This window comes from Centroberyx affinis, unplaced genomic scaffold (assembly GCF_046629955.1).
Source record: "Centroberyx affinis isolate AG114_WGS23_722 - 3 ecotype Tasmania unplaced genomic scaffold, CSIRO-AGI_Caff_v1 ptg001747l_1, whole genome shotgun sequence".
Taxonomy (NCBI): Eukaryota; Metazoa; Chordata; class Actinopteri; order Beryciformes; family Berycidae; genus Centroberyx; species Centroberyx affinis.
In genome coordinates, this window is record NW_027280149.1 from 10607 (window position 1) to 33795 (window position 23189).

At 42.1% G+C, this 23189-nt stretch overlaps 1 protein-coding gene across 1 annotated transcript; it reads right to left on the minus strand.

Annotated features, from left to right (window-relative positions):
• Nucleotides 1-769: 769 nt before the first annotated feature.
• Nucleotides 770-22093, minus strand: LOC139652047 (dual specificity testis-specific protein kinase 2-like). Its single transcript, XM_071528981.1, is given in 14 exon segments — nucleotides 770-829; nucleotides 832-1120; nucleotides 1122-1264; nucleotides 1266-1475; nucleotides 1560-1996; nucleotides 3131-3224; nucleotides 4546-4632; nucleotides 5443-5526; nucleotides 5899-5989; nucleotides 8295-8377; nucleotides 9633-9779; nucleotides 10951-10999; nucleotides 11712-11833; nucleotides 21890-22093. Coding segments are annotated over 14 exon segments (2100 nt in total).
• Between the last annotated feature and the right edge of the window lie 1096 nt (nucleotides 22094-23189).

Below are 23189 nucleotides of genomic sequence, written 5' to 3' on the forward strand. Positions count from 1 at the left end.
ATGACTGCTATAGAAAATTTGCACCCATAATTACAATGATGAAAATGTGTAAATAAGAGGGCTTTTATCACTGCAAACCTTTATTAGAACCATGACAAGCAGCGGAAAAAAGTTCCTCATCCACCACTGTATAGAAAACACTGCAGTGCATTACAGATTAGTTCAGTCTGTCCTGTTCACATGCTGAATAATGTTAGATCAGCTCTGGTCACGTTTTGTTCTTTTCCACTGCAGCTCCAGAACTTAACTAAAACATGTGATCAGGCCAGCACAGTGCAGTGCAGATCAACTTCAGTTTGATTTAGTTCAGTAGAAATGAGACAGTGCATCACTAGAAGTTCATCTAGCTGCTCTGCTTAGGTCAGCACCATGACAGTGGCCGTACTCTGTTGTTGTCCCTGACTGTTTCAGATCAGCTCAGTTCAGCCCACTTCATTCTTTAGCTTTGTGTAGTTTAGTTCAGCTGTTTTTGGCTCAGCTTAGCCCCATTTCAGTATTACACAGCCTTGACTGTCAGTGTTTTTTGTTGTATTTAATCCACCAGCCCACCAAGTGGCGCTCTCTAAAATGGTGATCGCATTGACACACTACCCCACTGTTGGCAATTTGTGATTTCAAAGGATTAACAGCACAAGTGTTGCAAGTGTTGGGAGTCAACATTGGGTTTTCAATAGTAGCATAGCAACAATTCTGTGTTTAGTTGCTTGCTACCAACATTTAGTGCTGGTGCATCTCACAAGTTCAAAGCCAAATCCATTGCGAGCTTCGCCTAAGTCTGAGCCTCTGGCAGAGACCGGCCAGGCTCACAGGGCACTGAGGGAGCGGCCACTACAAGTCCATTGTGCTGCGACACAGCAGGGCTTTGGTTGCTGTGGCAGCTGTTGTTGACGAGGAAGTGCTGCCGCCAGTGACGGTACCGTTGAGGTTCCGGTACGGTCGCTGTCGTGGTAACGAAGCCCGTCGCCGGGGGGCAGCCACGGCGGCCGAACCACGGAGGCACACAGAGGGAAAACTCAGACCCACTAGACAGCAGCCCGGACAGGAAATGACCTCGTCCTGTTCAGGAGGGCCGGGAGGGTCAGAGGCGAGGATCTGGGCTCTTCCGTAACCGTAGCCCGTCCCCCTCCTCCCACTGTGCCTGCCGTCCAATCACAAGGGCCGAGCCGTTGTTGTTGTCCAGTCGCGGCAGGGGAGGCAAGGAGGGTGGTCCGTTGGAAATGGGAAGTCGCCAGCCATTGGTCCGTAGCAAGGAAGTGGAGGTGGAGGGTGAGCAGAGGTCTTCCTGGTGTGGAGGCAAGGACTCCCTCTACTGGCTCTGGGGACTTGGTGCAGTCCATTGGCTCTGTTAGACATACACCTTCCTCCTCTTCCTCCTCCTCCTCAAGCCGTTCCAGAGACACCATCTCCAGCTCAAGCGGAAGACCCGAATCCTCTCCCATCACCACCTCCTCTTCCTCCTTTAACAACGCTCTTTTCTCCTTCTGCTCTACCTCCAACCTTATATCCCCCCTCTCCACCTCCTCCGATCTCCCTTTCATCTTCCTCAAGTCATTCTCTACATCCGCCTCTATCCTTGCTTTATCCGCCACCATCTCATCTTCCTCCCCCTTCCCATCCATGCCTCCTGGCGAGGCTACAGTCCGGCCAAGCTCCGGGGTACAGGGGAGCGACTGACACCTCCTCGGGGGAGCTCTGGTCCCCGGGGTCCCTCTGAGGAGGTGGGGCGAGGCACAAGGGTCATGAGGAGCTGGGAGGGTAAAGGTCAGGGAGATGACAGACTTGCTGGGCGTGTCTAAGAGTTTACAGCGGCCGCCGTTCAGGTCCTGTCTAAGAGAGAAGGGATTGACCCGCCCAGGGGTCCCGAGAAGGGAAGGGGTCAGGGTCGCCGGGGGCAACATGTCCGACTGGCTCCTTGACAGCCGTTGCTGGACGCGGTCGCCGGCATGACAAGGAGAGCTGCGGCGTCGGTACGGACTGACTTCTGCCGCCATCGGTGCTGAGAGAGGGAGGAAGGGAGAGAAATATGGGAGAAAGGTGGAGATAGAAAGAAAGAGGCAGTGAGAGAGACCAAGGGAGGCAGAGAAAAAGAAAGTGGAGGTTGTACAGGACGTGTTAGCAACAGTTCAGCAGCAGTCCAACAAATAACCTCAAGTCGCATTACAGCTGGAGACACACTATGCAACTGAAACACACTGAAAACACTGGACAACACACACTTAGAAGAGTAACTAAACCTGGGTGATGTCACCACCTGTTGTACTCTATAGAAGGTGACATCACCTGGCACCAAAGACCAGCCAATAGCAGATGGCCACTTCAGTACCCCACTTTTCACCATTAGATGTCAGGCTTCACCACAGATTTGGGTTTGGGGTTTAGTTACTCTTTAATGACTGGCATTTGCAGACTATTCATCTTGTGTCGTTGAAGAGAGACAGTTGGTGACAACCAGTTAGATTTGGGGATCACATGCTTGACGACCAATTGGATTTGGGAATCACAAACTACCTGAGTTCTTTAGTCATGCAACCGTCCAATCAGTTGAAAACATGAGCTCTCATGCTCCTATAACACACCACCATGGAGTATTTTTCTTTTCACACTTCCTGCATTTTTTATTCTCTGGAACTCGGCTCTCATTGGCTATTGCCAGTCTCCATTCAGATTTGAGTGGTTGGCCAGCTCACACTACAGAGGGGGATCAAGACTTGTCTAGATCTGGCTTTTAAAAATCAAACATGTTTGAAAGAATGGTGATGGTCCTGACGAAATCAAGAGGCAAGAGATTAAAGTCTTGAACCCTCACACACTACTAGATCATCTGTACAACTAACCCAAGCTAGTGCCGAAGTAAATTAGTCGTTATGACAAATCTATGATCTACTATGATCAACCTAGTGATCTAGTGTGTCCCCAGCCTAAGGCACTTGTTTTATAAGGCAATGCAAACAGAAACCATGTCATCAAAATGAACACTTTCCTAAATATTTCAGCTTCCCAATGCATTTGAAACCCATGATTAGCAGTCATGCTGCCTTAGCTAGCTAGCTAATAGCTGTATCAATAGCACTGTAAAAATGTCTCCAATTCAATGATTTCGTTTTCCACACCAATAACCTGATCCATTTACCAAGAGTGATGGGCTTCTCTCTCTCTTCTCCTCGCTCCATCTCCTCCAGTGTAAAGACGATGTCAGAAAATGAGGGACGCCTCACTGCACTCATCTGAAAAAATGCAACCAGGGGAGAAAAGATGAAAACATCATTTAAAGGTGCTACATGTAGCATTTTAACATCAATGAATCATAGTATAATTACTGTTAACAAGACTATCAATGAGAAGATTGTCAGCCTCTACACTGAATTGTACACTGTAGCACTGGGTTGGATATGGAGGGAAATTGTTAGAGATTGCTTTACAGCACAAAACAGGAAGAGGGCGCTGTTCTTCCAGTGCAAATGACCTAAAGCTTTCAGAGTTTCTGGCAATGGCAGATGCTGGAAGGAGTGAAAGGCTGATGGAAAAATCACTTCCAACATGTTTACCTCTTCAGTAAGACAAACCATTTGACATTTGACCAAAGAAACAAGTAGCAACGTTCTCTTTGCAACAGGAAGCAACAGGGTTTATGGGAAATGTAATTTTAATTTTGAGAAACACTAGCACCAACTCTCTCGACCATGGTCTCATTTGTCTATGGTAATTTTACCAAGGTATCACAATTAATCTAGCAATGATATATTTATGTTTAAAAATGAAACACAGCACCTTTAACTAAAAGGAACAAAGGATTTTAAGGTGACATAACACACCCTCTGGGGGCCATATTGGAGGTCCACAGCTCTTCAGCAACAGTGGCTGTGAACAGCTGATTGTGTATGACGCAATGATCACTTCATCACTGATACATTTGATATTTTTTTGTGTTTAGATAATGTCAGCTTGATAGCTAATTAAACCATAGTATCTGGCCAGCTAACCGTCACTGTCCTGTTAATACATCTGATGTGTGCACAAGCTAATGTATTTAGGAGCTAGCATTAGTAGATAAGATTACATTACATGATAACATTAGTGTCTTTGCTAGAGGAGCCTGCAGGCTTTAAAACCAAGTATTTGTTCAGGTTAACTGCGCTGACTCTTCTCAAGCTACAACTTAGAGTGTTTTGGAGTAGAGACTAGGGCTAAAGACAAGACAGTTTACTGTGTCACAGTAACCTACATTTGGAAACAAATCCACCTTATCACACTATTCACTTTTACTGAGAACATTACGGAATGAATCTACAGCTACACAACAACAATCTTATTCAAACATCTTTATTTTTCTTGCCTGGTTGTACATTGAGACATTATTATATAGTCCACAGCCAAGTCTCCAATGGACTTCCATGATGGAACCACTTGTGGTTGCTAGGAAATTTGTGACACAACTGCAAAGCCTCTAGGCTTTTTGCAACCTTGAATGGAGCGGCTGTGTATGGATGAGAAAGCGTGTGTGTGTGTGTATGAGTGCACATGTGTGTGTGTGTGAATGTTACTTACATTACAGCAGGTGACAGCCAGGCTGAAGAAGGCAGGTGGGCAGTCTCCAACCATGTTCTCAAAGGCCTCCACATCCAGTCCAAAGTCCTACACACGTGCATACACACATGCACAAATGCATGAATAGGTATATGCACATGCACACACACACACACACACACACACACAATACACATATACAGACAAAACAGAATTTACATTTTCTAGACATACAAGAAATGCTCTCTCTCTCTCCCTCTTCCTCTCCCTCTCACAGAAATACTTGTGTTTCACTTATTCCAACAGTATAATGTATTCATTCTTTATGCATTGATGCTGTGACACAAACCTGGGATCAAAACCGCAAATCACAAATGTGACTATCCAGAGAGCATAGTATAATGGCTGTGTAAAACCAAACTAACATGTAGTTCACAAAAATTCCACTAGGTGGGGTAACACATTGCATTATCCTTATAATCAGACATCATGCACGTGCACACACGCCCGCCACTGCAGTGATTAAATATTCAGGTCTTTTCACCGCAGCAGAGATCATAAGTTAGGAAGAAGAGAATTCTATCTTCATCTGGGTCAACGAACTACAACTACTGAGTTAAAGTTTCCATGGTTTGCTCTTGTTGTTCCCATTTTCAGCAAATCATTTAACATCTTGTGTTTCCCTCCAACACAACATACAACATTCGTAACATGTTTCTATGTGTGATCCTATTAACGCATGTTTGTATTGGTAAAAGTTATATAAGGGGGTTGCGGGTTGACAGGTAAGAGTGTCAGAGAGCTGATTTCATCTTCCCTTTATTATTCCCTTTAAACATCCCATGTTTGATACATTAGTCTGAATCCACACACACACACACACACCAACACACACACGCACAAGGTGAAGATTCCTACCTCCGTCCTGGGTAAAAAGTCAGGGTCGGCTTCAATCCTGGCAATGATCTCACACAGGATGATGCCGTATGCAAACACATCCACCTATGGAGAAAAGAGGGAAGAAGCATGTTAGCTCCGTCCTGTATATTAGCTCTGACCAGGCTAGAACAGGTTAGGATTCAAACAATATGGGTATTTGAAGGCTGATAACGATACCGATATTCAGCATTTTTAACATTGAGGAGTTTCACGCCAAAAAAAAATCTGTATTTCAGTCAGCCAATATCCGATTTTTAATAAAAGAACAATATTGGCAAACATTATGCCGACATTATAGCAGACATTATACCCGGTCTTGGCATGAGCACAGGATGAAAGAGTCATAGTTTAGCATAGGAGTCTATGACAGTTGTACTGCGGTAGGTGTTCACTTGAGCTGGGCAAAGAGCAATGACCAAAGTGACCTAGGTTTACCTTCTCATCGTAGAGCTCTCCTCTCAGCACTTCTGGGGCCATCCAGTAGGGGGAGCCCACGATGGACAGAGGCTGCCTCTCCACACCATCACTTGGAAGAAAAAACAGAAGGTTTCCCATGATTTCAAGTGGAATGCTGCCTTCCAATACGACTGTAAATATCGTAATTTTAAGTGGTCCGCGAATGAACGGCCTAACAAAGTGATAAATGCAGCTGGGAAAGTCAGGATTTACCACTTGATTTCTAAAATAAACTGCCACCACAAAGCGACTTTTGTTACAGGGTCCATACCGTTATCATTTCTAACCAAAATCACTTGAATGTGCAACAAGTCATATTTACGACTTCTAAACATGGAAGTAGGAGCTTAGGAAGAGACCTTGAAGGCAGCAGAAGTTGCGCCAGAATGCCTGAACACGTCATACAAACAAGTGGTTAATGTAGTGAGATGAGCCTTCAAGCCTTCAAGCAGTGCTAGAACCAAGAAAAAGACCAAAACTGAACACATATTATGACTGACAGAAAAACCACTGTTATCCAACATTACTGCTATGCGGATGCCTTTTCTCCTCTTGGGACCTTTTCTGTTGGTCCCGCTAGAGAGACACTTTTTTTGGGCATCCCTCTAAACTTTTCCTCCCTCCTTTCCTCCATATCGCCTCCTTAAACGTTACCCTGTTCCCAAAATAGACTCCATTAGAGAATAGAGCCAGACACTCAGTATCAGGTTTCTGGTTTCTTTTACATTTCCGTAACAACTTCGAAGAAAAGCCGGGAGGCGGTTTATTTCGCTTGACTCGGCATTATTTGAAATGACCGCGACACCAAAAATGTGGTCACATAAATGTGACAATCATGGGGGTAAATTCAATGATACTGTGATGTGTGATATAAACGACTCAGTTATTTCAGGTGTTGGATGAAAACCCTGCATCTGCAAAAAGACGGATTTCAGTCATTCATACCTACATGTGTGATGCCCCAGACACGGAGCAAGACGAGTTAAACCCTGACCTTTGACCCCGAGCAGAGCAGAGTTTGACCCTGCTCTCAACACTGAGTTGACCTTTTCACACTGGAGGATCAACCTGCTGATTTCCCAGGTCACTAGTCCAGGGATGGAAGAAAAACGTCTTCATTTACCAACAACCATTTTCTTTTTCTTTTTTTTTAAACTGGGATTAATGGGCCCTGGGGTTTTAAATGGGTTTCTATTGTGAGTAAACACATCTCATGAATTGGGATGGTCTGATGTGGATTTTGGGGGCCAATACAAATTGCCGATCTTGTGTAAGCAGAATCAGCTGGTACCTTTGCACTCGATACTCTATGCAACAATATGGATTCGCAAAACGTTTAAACTGCCTGAAACGTGAGTAGGTGCAGAGACTCTGTGCTTTATACTGGCATTGTGTTTTAAGTGAGGGAATTGGGCTAATCAAAATTGACTCAAGCAGTTTTGTGAATAATAATGAGATCAATAAGATTCTGCACTGACTCAAGTCTAAGGTCTATACTTCTTACAGTGTCTTCTCTGGCAGAAACAAAAAAAATAAATTCTTGAGCCCTGTGCCAGAGTAGGAAACTCCCAGCACAAACAATTCTTTGGACAATAGTAGTTCATGCTACGCTATATTACATGCAAAAGACATTGGAATCATTTTGCCTTAAGCCTGCGATCTGCCATAATGCTTAGAACTTGGCCTTGAAAAGTCACTTTGCCATACTCAAAGTTCAGCTCTTTAACCAGAGTTGCTCTAGCTGATGAAGCGTTTGCTGTGAAAAGGGCAAACTGTTGGCAATGTTTTTGTAAAAAACAAGCGATGGAGCCCTTACGCCCTAATCCCCTACATCCTGAAAGCACTTAGTGTCAGAAACCTACTCACACTAAATCCACTTTGTGGTAGTTTAAGCTAACAATAGTTCATATCAAAGACATAGTACTATCTACCACTACCCAGAATGCCACAGGGTATACAATTGAAATCAGTTTTGCAGCAACCAGTACAACAGTGATTATATACTTTTACCACATGTACAGAAATTTGACTCACGTTTCTTACCACACATATTTTGAGTTTACCGATCTAATAATGGGGAATGAAAATCAGGCGATATGCATTTCAGAAATACATAGATCATATTTCTGTACTGGATATTCAATACCTCCCAGGTTTCTCAGATACTGATATACTCGAAGCCTATGGAAGTGATGAATCAGATATACTGTAATCTCCAATCATTGCTAAGAATGACACTGAACCTGCATACCAAAGACTCTATGGTTGTCCTTTAATTGAAGGTTCTGTTGTGTGGCTGTTATATGGTGATTATGGTTGCATCATTTCACTGTTCAGAAAAGGCACTGAGCCTCTCTGGATATCATCCTACTCACCTGTAATCAGGGATCTTCTCTGCCAGGCCAAAGTCTCCCACAACAGCAGTGAACACACCGTTGTCACAGCGAACCAGACAGTTCTACACAGGAAAACAGTAGGAGATCTGAGGTTAGATCTAGAACCAAAGAAGCAATCAGAGGACTACAAAATTCTATGCAGCTGCAAACCCCTTGAAAAGGTCCTTGAAACTGCAAAATGAGTGCAGGCCTCCTGTACTTCTAGATATGTTATTTCATTAGGTCAACGCTCTGTTGGTCACTGATAAAAAGCAAGTGTGTAGGGTTTACTCCCATTTTTAACTTTCATAAATCAAAAAATGTTATCATAAAACTGCCAGACATACCCATATATCATTTAAGATAACTTACTATTTAGCTTTACAAGTTCTCATTTTCTCCCTTTGGAGATTATGCTAGTGGCCTACTATCACTCAACTTAGTGTATGCTAAAATGTTAGCATGAAGCCTTAGTGTATGATAAAGTGTTAGCATGGAGCCTACTATCACTTAACATAGTGTATGCTTAAGTGTTAGCATGACGCCTACTCCTACTATCACTTAACATAGTGTACGCTAAAGTGTTAGCATGGAGCCTATTATCGCTCGACATAATGTATGCTAAAATATTAGCATGGAGATTTACTATCACTCGACAGTGTATGCTAAAGTGTTAGCATGGAATCAAAAAAACAAAAGAAAATTAAAAAAAAGTGAACATGTTAAGAAATCTAAGCAAATATGTTTTGTATCAAGCAATGTTTCGCCGCAATTAGCCTACCTCCTGGTTTTACCATTTGTTCACAAAATCCAGGTTTTTCATGTAATTACTTGACACAATGAAAAGCATTTTATTTTTATGTATTTTGTCCAACACACATTTAGAGCCTCAAAACCTTCCTCTCTGCCCCATAGTTACACATAAATGCTGAAAGTCGACTTTTGCTCTTTTACTACCCCAAATATATTCTTAAAACTCTAACCTTATGCAACTTTACCTTTAATGTAAAAAACAAGATTTTGGACATAAAAAAAAAAAATCACGTTTTGAACTTTACAGAGATAAATACTTTAATAGATCAACACTATTGACTGCAAAAGATACAGCACAGCTTAAACTCTAAGACTAAAATCAACTAAAAGTCCATCTGACGTAAGTGACAGAAATCGCTAAGTGTTGACAGAGATCTGACAGTGTTGACAATGGACTATTAAGTAATTTTGTTATTTTAATTCTTTTTTTTTTCAATCCAACGATTATATACTGTAAACCTTACAATTAAATAAAACCTTGAAAATCATCAAAATATACTGTGTGTCCTATACTGCATGCTGTACCTTGGAGGTGAGGTCTCTGTGGAATATTCCCTTGCTGTGCAGGTACTGCAGCCCTCTGGCAATATCCAGAGAAAGATCCATCCTGACGGCCCACGACAGGTACAGATCACTGTCCAACAGCTGCTCCAGGTTCCCACCATTTATATACTACAGGGAGAAAGAAACACAACGAAAGAGACAATACAAGAAAGACAGATTAACATCGGAGAAAGAGGAGCAGACCGCATCAAGTGCACACATCAATAAAGAACGGCAAAAGACAGATATTCCAAGTCAAATTCATCAAGAATCTGTGTACATTATACATCAAAATGTCAACAACAAATCCCAGAATGGGGCTTTAGCTGATGTGCTACACTGCTGAACAGATACTACACAAACCTGCCACCAACATCCGTCAAATTATATTTTAATAGTTTCAAAACCGCTGACGCTGCCATTCCATCAAAATGTGCACACTCACACACACTCACTTGAATGATTTATTTATAGCTGCAATGCACAACAAATGCACAACAGTCAGAGGCAGACACAAAAACACATTAATCATTTATTACCATTTGCAAGATACGACCATAATCGCTACTGTCAGTTATCGGACTTGTCTTATGGTGTTGCCATGGATACCACCCTCTCCCAGAAAGTATAGGGATGGATGTATGTATATTGGACTCATATTGGCATTTTAAGGCTGATATTGGTACTGTGTGAGGGAAAAAGTGCGCTTCAGCAGTGGAATTCTTGTATAAGGAGACACACTATAAAACACTAATGCATTTCAACAAGAAAAGCCTTCATTAGAGCATTCAAGCATATTATTACTTGACTGATATTTTGGATTGAAGCTTCCCATATTTTGGGCTGATATTCAATATATTTAAATTTGACTTTAAATTAAAATTTGGGCATTTTCATGGCCAAAAATTCCCCAAAATTAACCTTGTCAGGGTGGTAAATCCTCTGAAACTGCATTTAGACCCAAACTCTCTATTTATAATTCAGATCAAAATGTTACATTACAATCAATTTAGGTTCCCATTGGGGGTGCACTGATCGATCAGCCACAGATCATAATCAGCCAATTAGCATTCAAAATAGGTCCTCAGTGATCGGCTGATTACCATTTCAACAGCCAGAAAAGAAAAAAAAGTGCTGTATTAGGAAGGAGGTTAAACCTTTGCTATGGCTACTGGGATATAAAGAGAAAGAGGGAGAGTTGAGAGAATGAGAGAGAGGTAAAAAAGGGACAAACATAATGAGAATAAGAGAGATAGGGAGAGAGGAATAAAGTAATATCGTTTTTGTTTTGTTTTTTTACCTCAGTCAGAGCGTGGAGTTGACCTTCGTGGACACAAACCCCAAGAAACCTGAGGAGAGGTAGAGAGAGATACGGGTAAGATATTCCATGCGTTGGAAAGTCAAAGTGTCACCATCTGTCATCTATCCAGATTCCCATATCTCTCACATTGTTACATACTACATGTATACTGATACTTTCATACTGTATACACATTGATCTCTCATTGGCCTTTGCCTCAGCGGGTCCTCCTGCTGTTCTGCATTCATACATTCTTCTCAACAAATGTCAAAATTGTCGATTTGCTATGTCTAACCCCCATTTGCTAGTATATTCTATCTTTATGTGTACAGTCTATTCCATTTTTCTTTGTTATATCCTATTACTCTGCTGCTGCAACAACCCAAATGTTAAAGTTTCATGGGTTTTTGGATTGGAACTGCCAATAGTGGTGTTTTCCATCTTAAAATTTGATAATTTTCATGCCAAACATTTCAAAAAATTCCAAGTATTCAGTGTTTGCCCCAGAGTTTTATTCTTGTCAGGATGGAAAAGCCTCTGAAACAGCATTTAGACCATCATGGGACACTAAAAACCTCCATTGAAACCAGACTAATGTAATTTTAGTTTAGTTTCAGGTGGGTTAGCAGCTCCTTAAGGCAAAGTGAGGCAGGTTTCACTGCAGATTTTACACACTGCTGAGTAAAATCCTCCCACACCACACTGGAATGATTCCTCTGGTCAGAGATCTGATATAAAAATGACTAATAATATTTACATACCTGAGGATATTGGAGTGGCAAAGCCTGTTCATCAGCTGCACTTCCCGTAGCATGTTCGCCTTGTTGCTAGCCAGCGTGTTCATCTTCAGCGCCATCACCTGCCCCGTGATCCTGTGCTGCACCTGGGGAGCAACCAGAGTGTATTTCAGAGTGCTTCACCTACAGGACACAGTAAACAGAATCAGAAGATGGCACCTGCTGCCTCCTAGTCCCGCACAGTCTCCTCACTTTGTTTCAGTGTTTCCGTGATGCAGTGGCAAATGAAACGGTGGTTAAACTATGACCTCCAGTGGGTGACCATCATAAGACAACCACCCACAGAAGTCAATTATTTTCTGCTTTCTATGCTCATATGAGTTACATCATCAGTGCTTCTGCTTAGTATGATGTATAGTAGGAGTTTCAACGTTTCATGACAGCCTAAAAAAAAGGGGGTAAACTCAGTTCAACTCCTGTTGTCAAGTGGGAATAAAGGCATACAAGTCCTAACAGTATTTGTATTTCCTCAGCCAATCAGCGCTGCATTCAAAACAGACTGATGGTCATTGTCTTGTATGTATGCCGTGAACTATAGTAATCCTATAATCCCTTTTAACATGAATACTGTGAAAAATATTACAGCAGAAGTTGTTATATAGGAGAAAAAGAATCCACAAAGTACAAAAGTCACTCTGAACTCACTATATACAGTAAGTGCCACAGACATACTGTAGGTCCCTATAGGATTACTATGAGATACTATAGTGATACTACAGGAAATAAAAAAAAAACCCATTAAGTATGATCACTACAAACTCATTATTGAGTACCACAAACACAACATCCCTATAGGAATATTATAGTGATACCTTAGGGGTGGCAGGGCCACATAAACTCACTATTGAGTACTATAGACATTCTTTGAGTACATATTGGAATATTATAGGAATATTACATTGGTACTATAGCAGATAAAAATACCACAAAGTACAATGACATTTTGAATTTTGGCTTGTCTTTCTTATTCACAGGGAATGTGTCAGACTGCAGTGGCATTATCATGTCAGTTAACTGAAAAACAAGTAAAGGAAAATTAAGTTTAGTAGCTTTGTTAGCATGCCCATGCCAGCAGCTAGATGTGACAAGTGCATGGCAAAGAAAAAAAAAGAGTTAAATTCAAGATGGTAAGGTATTCCTTTAAGGTTTTTTAGTCATCCTTGCTTCATATATTTGTGATTGCTCCAGCGATAGTCCTATATAAAACATACATCAAAGAACATGTACATATTAACATGCATACAGAGCATCTGGCTCTTGCACGGTATAACTGAATGTGATTTAACAGGAACCCCTCACTAATAGTGCACTTTAAGTGAACAAGGGACCTGGTCAGTGTGCACAGGTGAACAAGAGAGGCAGAGACTGAGACAGAAGGAGGGGAAGAGAGATCTGTCTTGACAACCCTTGCCTTGTACTATTTGGCATGGTATTCGACACGTGGCATTTCAAATATTACATGATTTTCACTGTAAAATTTACTTCAGCACAGATTGTACCGTTAACATTAGATGCTTTGGCTCTAGACATGTTGGCACCAGAAATACCCCCCCCCCCCCCAACCTAGTAACAATTTGCTGAGCATAGAGAAAGGAGCACTAAAGCAGTTAAAACAAATTAGATGAACCATCAATCATAAACCATCAAAATGACACTCCTCGCCTTAGAAATCCCTCGCAAGCTTTTCCGCGCCGAATTAAAATCGCTGCACCGGATCTTTAATATCGGCTGTAACATCACAGAACGAGACATATCTAACAGAGCAGAGATAAACTGGACAGCAACAGCAACATCCATGATTCCTTTCCAGATGAAGTCAATTACTATGGATCAAAATAATGGATTTGGGACTTGCAGTGTGTTGCTAGTTCTGGCAGGTCAAAATAAGAACCGCTCCAACTTGGCTGAAAAAGTCTAAGAACCCAGGATATAAACAAAGCAGATGATACAATGCTATGAAATGATATCAAATGAATCACAGTTAGACAACGGTAGGCACTATGAGCTGAAGAAGACCTTTTTTTTTTTTTGCTCTTAACACATTTTATGCTAGCCGAAAGGGCCAGCATCTCCATGTGCTGATGTGTGAGAGGCTGTAATATTTTCATTAGGTCCTCATTGAACTGTCAAACTAAAATACCTGTAGTGACCTTTATAGAACAGCTGATGAACGGTGATTTACCGCTCCTGCTTCTCACACTAGTTTTCACTGAAGTTGCACTGAGAGATTGCTTTTTCACATTTCACATTTCTCTACATTTAAAACTACTTTTGGAAGTCTTACGCTAGTTCTGGTTTCCTGATAAGGTAAGTCATGTCATTTGTACATTAAATTGTTTGATTTAGGTTTTAGTGTTTTGGACCTTTGTTTTAAGTGGGTTGAGGATGTAACGTATGTAATACATTACATATGTAATGTATGGGAGTCATTCCTATGTTCCCAGGGTCCTATGTTCCCCAGATTTATATGGCACATAATGGGAACACGACAAAGGGTCCTATGTTCCCAGGGTCCTATGTTCCCCAGTTCTAGGGTTAGGGTTAGGGTTAGGGTTAGGGTTCGGGACCTTCAAAATCAAATAAAATGATAACCATTGGTTTTGTTGTGTTTATATAGCTGTTTTGAAGCCTTGTTCCAATAAAAACTGGATAATATTTATGAAATATTTTAACTTGAAACGGGTCAAATTTGACCTGAACACAATAGGAGGGTTAATGTGTGTTAACAGAATATTGAACTGGGGACATAGGACCCTGGGAACTTAGGACCCTGGGAACTTAGGACCCTGGGAACTTAGGACCCTGGGAACATAGGACCCTGGGAACATAGGACCCTGGGAACATAGGACCCTGGGAACTTAGGACCCTGGGAACTTAGGACCCTTAATACTGTAACCTGTCTACTCGTTTAGTCTACTTGTCGCTACACCTGAACATGTGCTTAACATGTGATGCAGCCGGTGGTCGTGTGTGTGGGCGGATGGGTCATTGACTGGCAATATGTGCGTGTGTGTGTGTGTGTGTGTGTGAGTGTGTGAGACTGCACAAGATAGCTCAAACACTTTCCCTGTCACCAGCTCTCATGTCATTCTGTAGCAGCCTGGCTAAGTTGAATGCAGTAGGCAGTCTCGGCTGTCTAGTTTAAAACACACTGATTCCTGATACAATTTGAAGGATTAGTAAGCTAACAGTGCAGCTGTTTTGTTCACCACTATCAGAGCAAGCATGTCCACTTAGAGAAAGTGTTTATAGGAGGAATACATAAGGTAATGTTCATATGTGGATTCAATGGCTGTTTTAAGTGTGTGTGCCTGTTTATAATGTATGTGTGGGCATGTCTTTATAGTCTGTGTGTGTGTCTGCATGCGTCGGCATACTGTATAGTGTGTGTGTGTGTGTGTGGTGTGTGTATATTGTATGTGCATGTGTGGGTGGCGGGGTGTTTATAATGTATGTGGTGGCATATATACTGTGTGTATGTTTGTATGTGTGTGTAGTGTATATTGTGTGTGTATATCTCTACACTGTGTGAGTTTGTGTGTCTCTACGTGTGTGTGTGTGTGTGTGTGTGTGTGTATTAATAGCAGCGTAGCACTAATAGGCTTTCTGGATTTCCCATCACTGCTCCTGATCTGCACAAATCCACTGGACCATTACTGTGGCATCACCCAACTGCAGACAGGAGGGAGGGACACTAACACACACACACACACACCCACCCCCACACACACACACACACAACAGAAAGTTAACAGAAAACAGCATGCGTCTTGATCTGAATTCTGATCAATCCATCATTGATTTGTACTCCAATCCCACCTTGAAGCCCTGATAGCAACAAGGTCAGCTGTTAAGAATCCAATCAAAAATATCGAAGAACACAAACTACTGACGGCTAAAGGAGAGCTATTGATCAAGCATAAAATGAATATTGAAACCAGGATCTAATGAATATTTGCAAGGTCGGCCAAAAATTTGTAGTTTTGTTCCACCTTTTACAGCAAAGTCCACTTGCTGTGTGGGTCTCGTCTCTTTCCAGTCTTTCTCCATACTTAATAACACACTTCCACCTCCTAACTGCTCCAGTGAAAAAAGACCAAGTGTCCTCAGTAAACCCACTGCAGAAATAAAGGTTAAAAAAAAAACAACAACTAATCAACTGACCTGTATTGTACCATTGTAAGTCTATCAATCAGATTTGCCAGTCAAACAAAGCATAATGCTGTGAAGTGGCTTGCTGTATTTAAGAAATTCCACCCTATAACACATCTTAGCCAGCTCAAGCAATATTTTTCTTACCCTCCCAGCAAACATTTCGATGTTGGGTAGATGTTGATACGATGGCCTGCACCAAATCTGTGTAAATTTAGCACCCAATGAAAATTGAGACAACTCAGACAACTGATCTGAACTGTCATCAAGAGACTAAACCTGAAGCTGCCACTACTGAGAAATTCACTTTCAAGAGTGCTGGCTCACAGGAATGCGCAAGTTCTGTTTTAGGGTGGATTTTTCCCTTTACCCACGTGGGTTTTGGGTCACCCCTGACTCACGCCTCTTATCTCCAATATAACAGAGAGAGTAAATTTACATTCCAGGCTGGAAAGTTTGCTGACCCAACTATACGGTGGTGAAAGCACACATGGAAAACAATTTCATTCCACAATGAGATATGTACCGTTTGAAAGAAGCGACACCTATTCTTAAAATCAACATTTACTCTCATAATTGTTAGCACAAAACCAAAAAAAATTGACCTTTTTGAAAGATTGTAGGTGATTTAAATCATTGGTTGACTGAACTGTAAGACTTTTACAATCTGGATGCTCTGTATTTTAGAGGCATTGAATTATGAACTCCTGGTGTCACTTTCTTTCCAAAAGGGATATATAGTGTTTTGGAAGTGAACTCTTCAGATAAGGCTCACTGCAGCAAAATTGTGGACCAGTGATTAGTTAAATGATTTTGTGAGAGAGTGTCATTACCTACACCACTCACTCAAATTTATATTTTAAATAAAAAGAGCGATGACAAAACGCTAACGCCCGATTCCTTTCACTTTAAATGACAGATTTCTTTGTCCTGTTTTGTCTATATCAAGTAAAACTGTCAGAGAAATTTGCATCTCTGCCTCTTCTACAATGGATTTCTCTCTGTATGAAAATGGTGCAAAATGGCGACTCTAGAAAGAAGCCCCTTGCTCTTTGATTCTGAAGGACGGACGCCAAAACCTGACGTTTACCGATGATGATTTAGGTAGCTGAAAGATTCCACGGCAAGAAGAAAAATACACCAGTAAACAACAAAATGGACCCAGAAATGCAAGGTAGCCTAGATCACCAATACCTGCTTTTTTTTAACAGTGTTTTAGGATGGAATTTTCCTTTAACCTGAATTGATTCTAATGCAACCTTTTGATTGGATTCCATACAAGTATGCAAGAATATGTTTTATTATTATTTATGTATGCTGGATTTCAATGCTTTCAATGTTTTAGTGTACCATGATGGTCTAAATGCTGTTTCAGAGGCTTTTCCACCTTGACAAGAATACAATTCTGGGGGAAACACGGATTACTTGGCATAAAAATGGTCAAATTTAAAGATATTGAATACTGACTTAAAATATCAACTATCAGCAGCTACAATCCAACAACAGTATCGGCCTTCAAACCATTTAAGATCATAAGAGCCGAGGAATGTGTGTGCTCCGGCATTCACTTTGCATGAACCCTCACCCTGAGCAAATACACCAGCAACCTGATTAAATGCCTTCGCATGGTCAATAAGCAGTACATGTGGATGTTTTACTGTGCCTTGATTGTGCTGATAATAATAACGCATTTATCAAAACAAAATGTGCTTTGCAAAATAAATTCAAAAACATATTAAAAATCCAAAAATCAAAAGCACATGTGCACACACGCCCACGTTAGGTCAAAGAAATGTAATAACTAGCCACGAAGCAACAGTTACCTACTACTAGAAGATGAGAGAAAAGCAGCATGATGTCCACACACGTGCACGCACATACACACACACACATACACACACAGGTGGTGTGCAGGTAATCTACTTAGTCTAGGCAGTGGGAGCAACCTGTCCTCCAATCAACCTGTCGCCTCACATACACAAACAGACAACACATACGCACACGTGTGGCCAAAACACACATAAAACACCACAAACCACCAAACATACAAACATACACCTACATGTATAGAGAAAATACAACACATATTCAGCAGACAAACACAAACAACAACACAAACAGAAACACAAGCATATGTACGAACCACAAGTACAACACAGTAAAATACATGTACCGTACAAAACAATAAAATAAAATACAGGTACAATACGTGAGCAAAACTACAGTTCGGACTGATCAGGAATCAGTGATTGCTGTTCTATCTGCCTCTGCAGCATACTGTACTGATGGGATGGAAGATGAGCTTTACTCTATCCTCCAGTTTAACTCGTCAACACGACAATACTGAGGTTGCTCAGAGATGGCTCCAGTCCAGACTCTTGAGTGTCTCTGCATTAGTAGTTAAGCAGAGATTGGTGGTTGATTCTAAACAGTGTAAAGCTTTGGGAGAAATCTCAGTCCTGGTTGGTACCCATATAAGTACCCATACTGGCCAAAGTGAGATGCACCTTTAGCCCAGTTAGGCAAAATCGAATAAATCAAAAATAAATCAAAATCCTAAATCAAAAACAAGTGGTTTGCTTAAGTTCTATATGGGTATAAGGAGACGGATGTTGGCATCTGATAGCTAGAAGTTCCTCATGCTTGGAAAGCTTAGCATAACAAAAGGAAGTGAGGACAAACCAGTCTGGACTCATGCTCATATTCAGCTATTTCCTCATGTGTTTTTAACTGGTATGAACACCAGAGAAGGTAAATTACATCAAAGAAACAAGTCCATCATGCTTAACTAAAGTTAAGGGGACTGGAATCAGATTATCTTTACCCTCATTTGAGTATTCAAATGGAACAGTGTACCATAGTTATACTGAGTAGGATGAAAAGCAAGAAATAAGTTCTGAGTATGATGGAGCATGCACATAATTCCTAGGGGAGAAATTGGCGTGGTATGCAAAGACTTGTGCGGATATTAGGGCTGGTGTAGGATTATGGACACAGCCTTGGGTAATAACACATAGGGTGGACTTAACAGTCACAATAGGTTTACACACAGTTCTATAGGGGGAGGTGGAGGAAGGAGTCCAAAGATTGTATGGGTGTAGGGGGGTTGACTCTTAAAGGGGCTGGTTCAGTAGGGTGGCAGCTCTTGGGAAGAAGGAGGCAGGTGGGTCTTGGTCTCGAATCAACTGGTACCATCTCCTGGACCAGCAAAAGGACTTTCAAGTTAGGGGTAGAAGCCGTGCTGTTGTATAGTTGTGTAGTTCTATCAGTCTGCATCTGTATATGCTATCCAGATAATGAACAAGTCGATCACGCCCTTGCATTGCCACCATGGTATACATGTGTTCTCTGTCTGCATTCTGTCCGCTTTGTGATCGAATTTCATTTTTGGCTAAGCAGGTGGGGAGGTGGCAACAAAACAAAAACATGGCAGTAAGTAAGTTTCCATCCTTTCAACTTATACGATCTAATGACTGGATACCGCACCGAACAGTCTGAGTGCAGTGGCCGTACTACGATGGTGTTACTCTACAACCTGGACTTGCTTTTCCTTTGCTTCGGAAGGGCTCGTCTTCTAACACTCTCTATTTGGAGGCAACAGAAACAACAAGAATCATCCATTTTTGGTGATGACGTTCCTACCCATGGTGATGTTGTTTCTACCCACAGCAATGACATTTCTACCCGCACTGATGATGTCTCTAACCACAGCGACAATGTTTCTACCTGTGGTGATGACATTTGTACCTGCAGCGACTATGTTTGTACCCACAGTGACAATGTTTGTACCCACAGTGACAATGTTTCTACCCACAGTGACAATGTTTCTACCCGCAGTGACAATGTTTCTACCCCCAGTGACAATGTTTCTACCCACAGTGACAATGTTTCTACCCGCAGTGACAATGTTTCTACCCCCAGTGACAATGTTTGTACCCACAGTGACAATGTTTCTACCCGCAGTGACAATGTTTCTACCCACAGTGACAATGTTTCTACCCGCAGTGACAATGTTTCTACCCGCAGTGACAATGTTTCTACCCCCAGTGACAATGTTTGTACCCACAGTGACAATGTTTCTACCCCCAGTGACAATGTTTGTACCCCCAGTGACAATGTTTGTACCCACAGTGACAATGTTTCTACCCCCAATGACAATGTTTGTACCCACAGTGACAATGTTTCTACCCGCAGTGACAATGTTTCTACCCGCAGTGACAATGTTTCTACCCCCAGTGACAATGTTTGTACCCGCAGTGACAATGTTTCTACCCCCAGTGACAATGTTTGTACCCGCAGTGACAATGTTTCTACCCCCAGTGACAATGTTTGTACCCGCAGTGACAATGTTTCTACCCGCAGTGACAATGTTTCTACCCCCATTGACAATGTTTCTACCCCCAGTGACAATGTTTCTACCCGCAGTGACGATGTTTGAACCTGTGGTGACGATGTTTCTACCCAGAGTGACGATCTTCCTACCCACAGTGACAACGTTTCCACCTGAAGCAACGTTTCCACCTGAAGCAACGTTTCCACCTGCACTGACTATGTTTCTACCTGCAGTAATGACATTTCTGCCACATGAGTGGATACGTTCTCACTACTTTCTTACTTTCTCACGGCAAACAAACTGCCCAGATTGCATTCCCACCTGGCTGACTCTGGCAGATCCCATCACATTCCCATCCGAAAATGTGTTGGGTTCATTTGCAGCTTGCATTAACATTGGGTTTTCCTCATCCAGATATCAGGTACAGATCGCATTTAGGGTGTAAATGGGGTCTTAATGATACTCTATGAAGCAGTGATTCTCCCACTGAGATCCGGGGGACCTGCTCTCCGGGTTGTTGCCTAGTGGCCCGTGGTCTGGTTATCTGGTATAGCAATTAACTATTTTCTCTTATTAGTTTTAATGTAAACAAGGAATAGCATGAACGTAAACCAGTATTTGCTTTAGAGAAAGTGGTGCCTGAAGCTGGTAACACCATTACTTGTTGATTCCCAAGACAAAGACAATAACCCCTTGACCATGGTCATGCTGAAGACAGTGGTTACACCTTAGACATCTAGCTCTTTTCTGCCTCCTAGCATTTTTCCATCTAAAATTAGGCTTGTTTGAAGTGTAAGATAGGACCAAAAAATTACAATCACCTGCTTAGCTATGCTTACCAAAGTGGAACCATTCAGAGCACATGCTACTTCTTTTTTCATCAAAGTAGATGATTTCTTGTGATTCTGAGTTGATAATAGATTCAGAGGTTTGCGTTAGAGACTCAAAGCCCCATGATCTACACACTAGGGTGAGACCGATATGTATTAGTTTGCTGATATTATATGATATTATATTTCATTAGTCTGACTTTCAATGGTCTAAATGTTGTTTCAGAGGCTTTTCAACCCTGTCAAGAATGACATTCTTGGGGAAACACTGAGTTTATGACATGAAAATGATCAATTTTAAAGTTACTGAATACTGGCACAAAATTTTGCTTCAGTACAAAAAAAACTTGTCAGCCAAACCCTACTTCACACCCCCTGGCCACTGGAAAGAACTTAACTCATAGTATCTTTGCTGTCAACAAGCAGCTAGTGAGACACTCAGGTGTGGAGTTATACATTGTAGCCAAGCAGCAGCTTTCCTTCATGGGATTGGGTTCCACTCCAGGGGATATGATGCAGCCTAGATAACAACAGAAGGGCTGAGGAAGGGGGACCTTCAAAACTATCAGTTAGGAAGTAGGGGTAGCTCTTTTCAGGAGCCACAAGTAGGGGACAACAGAGTAGCACTGCTTGGGACCGGTTAAAGATAGAGACGTATTCACTGGTTAGAAAATGTCTCTCTTTTTATTCATTCATTTGTCTGTCCATCAAACGCAATCAGACACCACCGATTGGATTTTGGAAGAATGAACCGAAGATTGATCATTTGACACTTTACCAGTTATGATAAACCCACTGAGACATGTTGCAATCCCAGAGACACATACCTTGAAGACCTCGGAGAAGAAGCCCGAGCCGATCTTCTCGCAGAAGAAGTCGTCGATGCGGGCCAGGCTGGACACGGCGCTCCTCAGGGCTCGGTACGAGGACGGGCGGATCCGGTTGGGCGCGTGGATACCGTGGAGCGGCGGCTCCTCGGGGCCCCCGCCACCCTCCTCCGGATCACAGATACAGTCAGCATGGTAGTCCATTGCGCTGGCAGACCGCCACGTTATTATTGCTCCTTCCCAAAGGGTAACCAACACGTACGCCTACCGACGGTTAACGGTTAAACCACACTAGTCCTTAAGCACAGGACGATGGTGGCTCCCACCACCATGGTGTCAGAATGATAAATGCATTTGTTGTGCAGAGTAGAGGGGTTAAACTAATGTTAACTGACAATAAATCTATTCTACATACTGGTTGTGTCTACTTTCCAGGTTGCACCTTTACAAAAAGGACTATAGGCCTAGTAATCGTATGATAAATGTTAGAAAGATACGATTCAAATATCAAAGAAAAACTATAGTTAATACCCTTTAGAAGGCAGGTAAGGGAAATACTAACACACACTATAAGCCCCAATAGGAATATTACTGACACACTATAGTGTTGCTATTGTTGTTGTTGTTGTTGTTTTGGTTAAAACGCTCCCTGTAGTAGTTATAGAGTCCGTCCTTCAACCATAGGAACCAGGTTCAAGCATCCATCCAAAGCCAAAGGAGGATTCACCCTTCAATAAAAGATCACTAGTAAACAGCTGATTCACTGAGATCTTCGGCGGTCCTCTCTCCCAAGTCGCTTCCAGGCCGGGCCGGGCCGGGCGGTGCTGCGGATTCCTGCGGTCCGTGAACGTCGCTTCAGCGTGTCGCTGCGTGAGGAGGCTCGGTTCCCTCCGTCATCCCGTTAGTTTAACAGAGGGGTAATGATGCTGCGGCGTTACTGAACGGTACCGGGAGACGGGAGGAGGGGCGAACAGCCAGGTGCCATGCATACGTCCCTGTAGAAATATTATAGGAATATTACTGGGGTGCCATAGGGGATAAAAAATATATATATATATATGCAGGCTATATAGACTAGTAGAATAAGATCATTCTATTACAGTAAGGCTAAGTCCCCATAGGAATATCATAGGAATATTACAGTATTTTTCTCATCAGGGCTGCGATGTTCGCTCTTCGCCAGATTAAAGAGCATGATGAGAAATTACCATCAACAATGTTAATAGTAGGGAGCCTCATTCCATAAAGCCCACTGCATTAATCACATTGATTTTTGTCGCATTTGGCTCACATCCCCGCT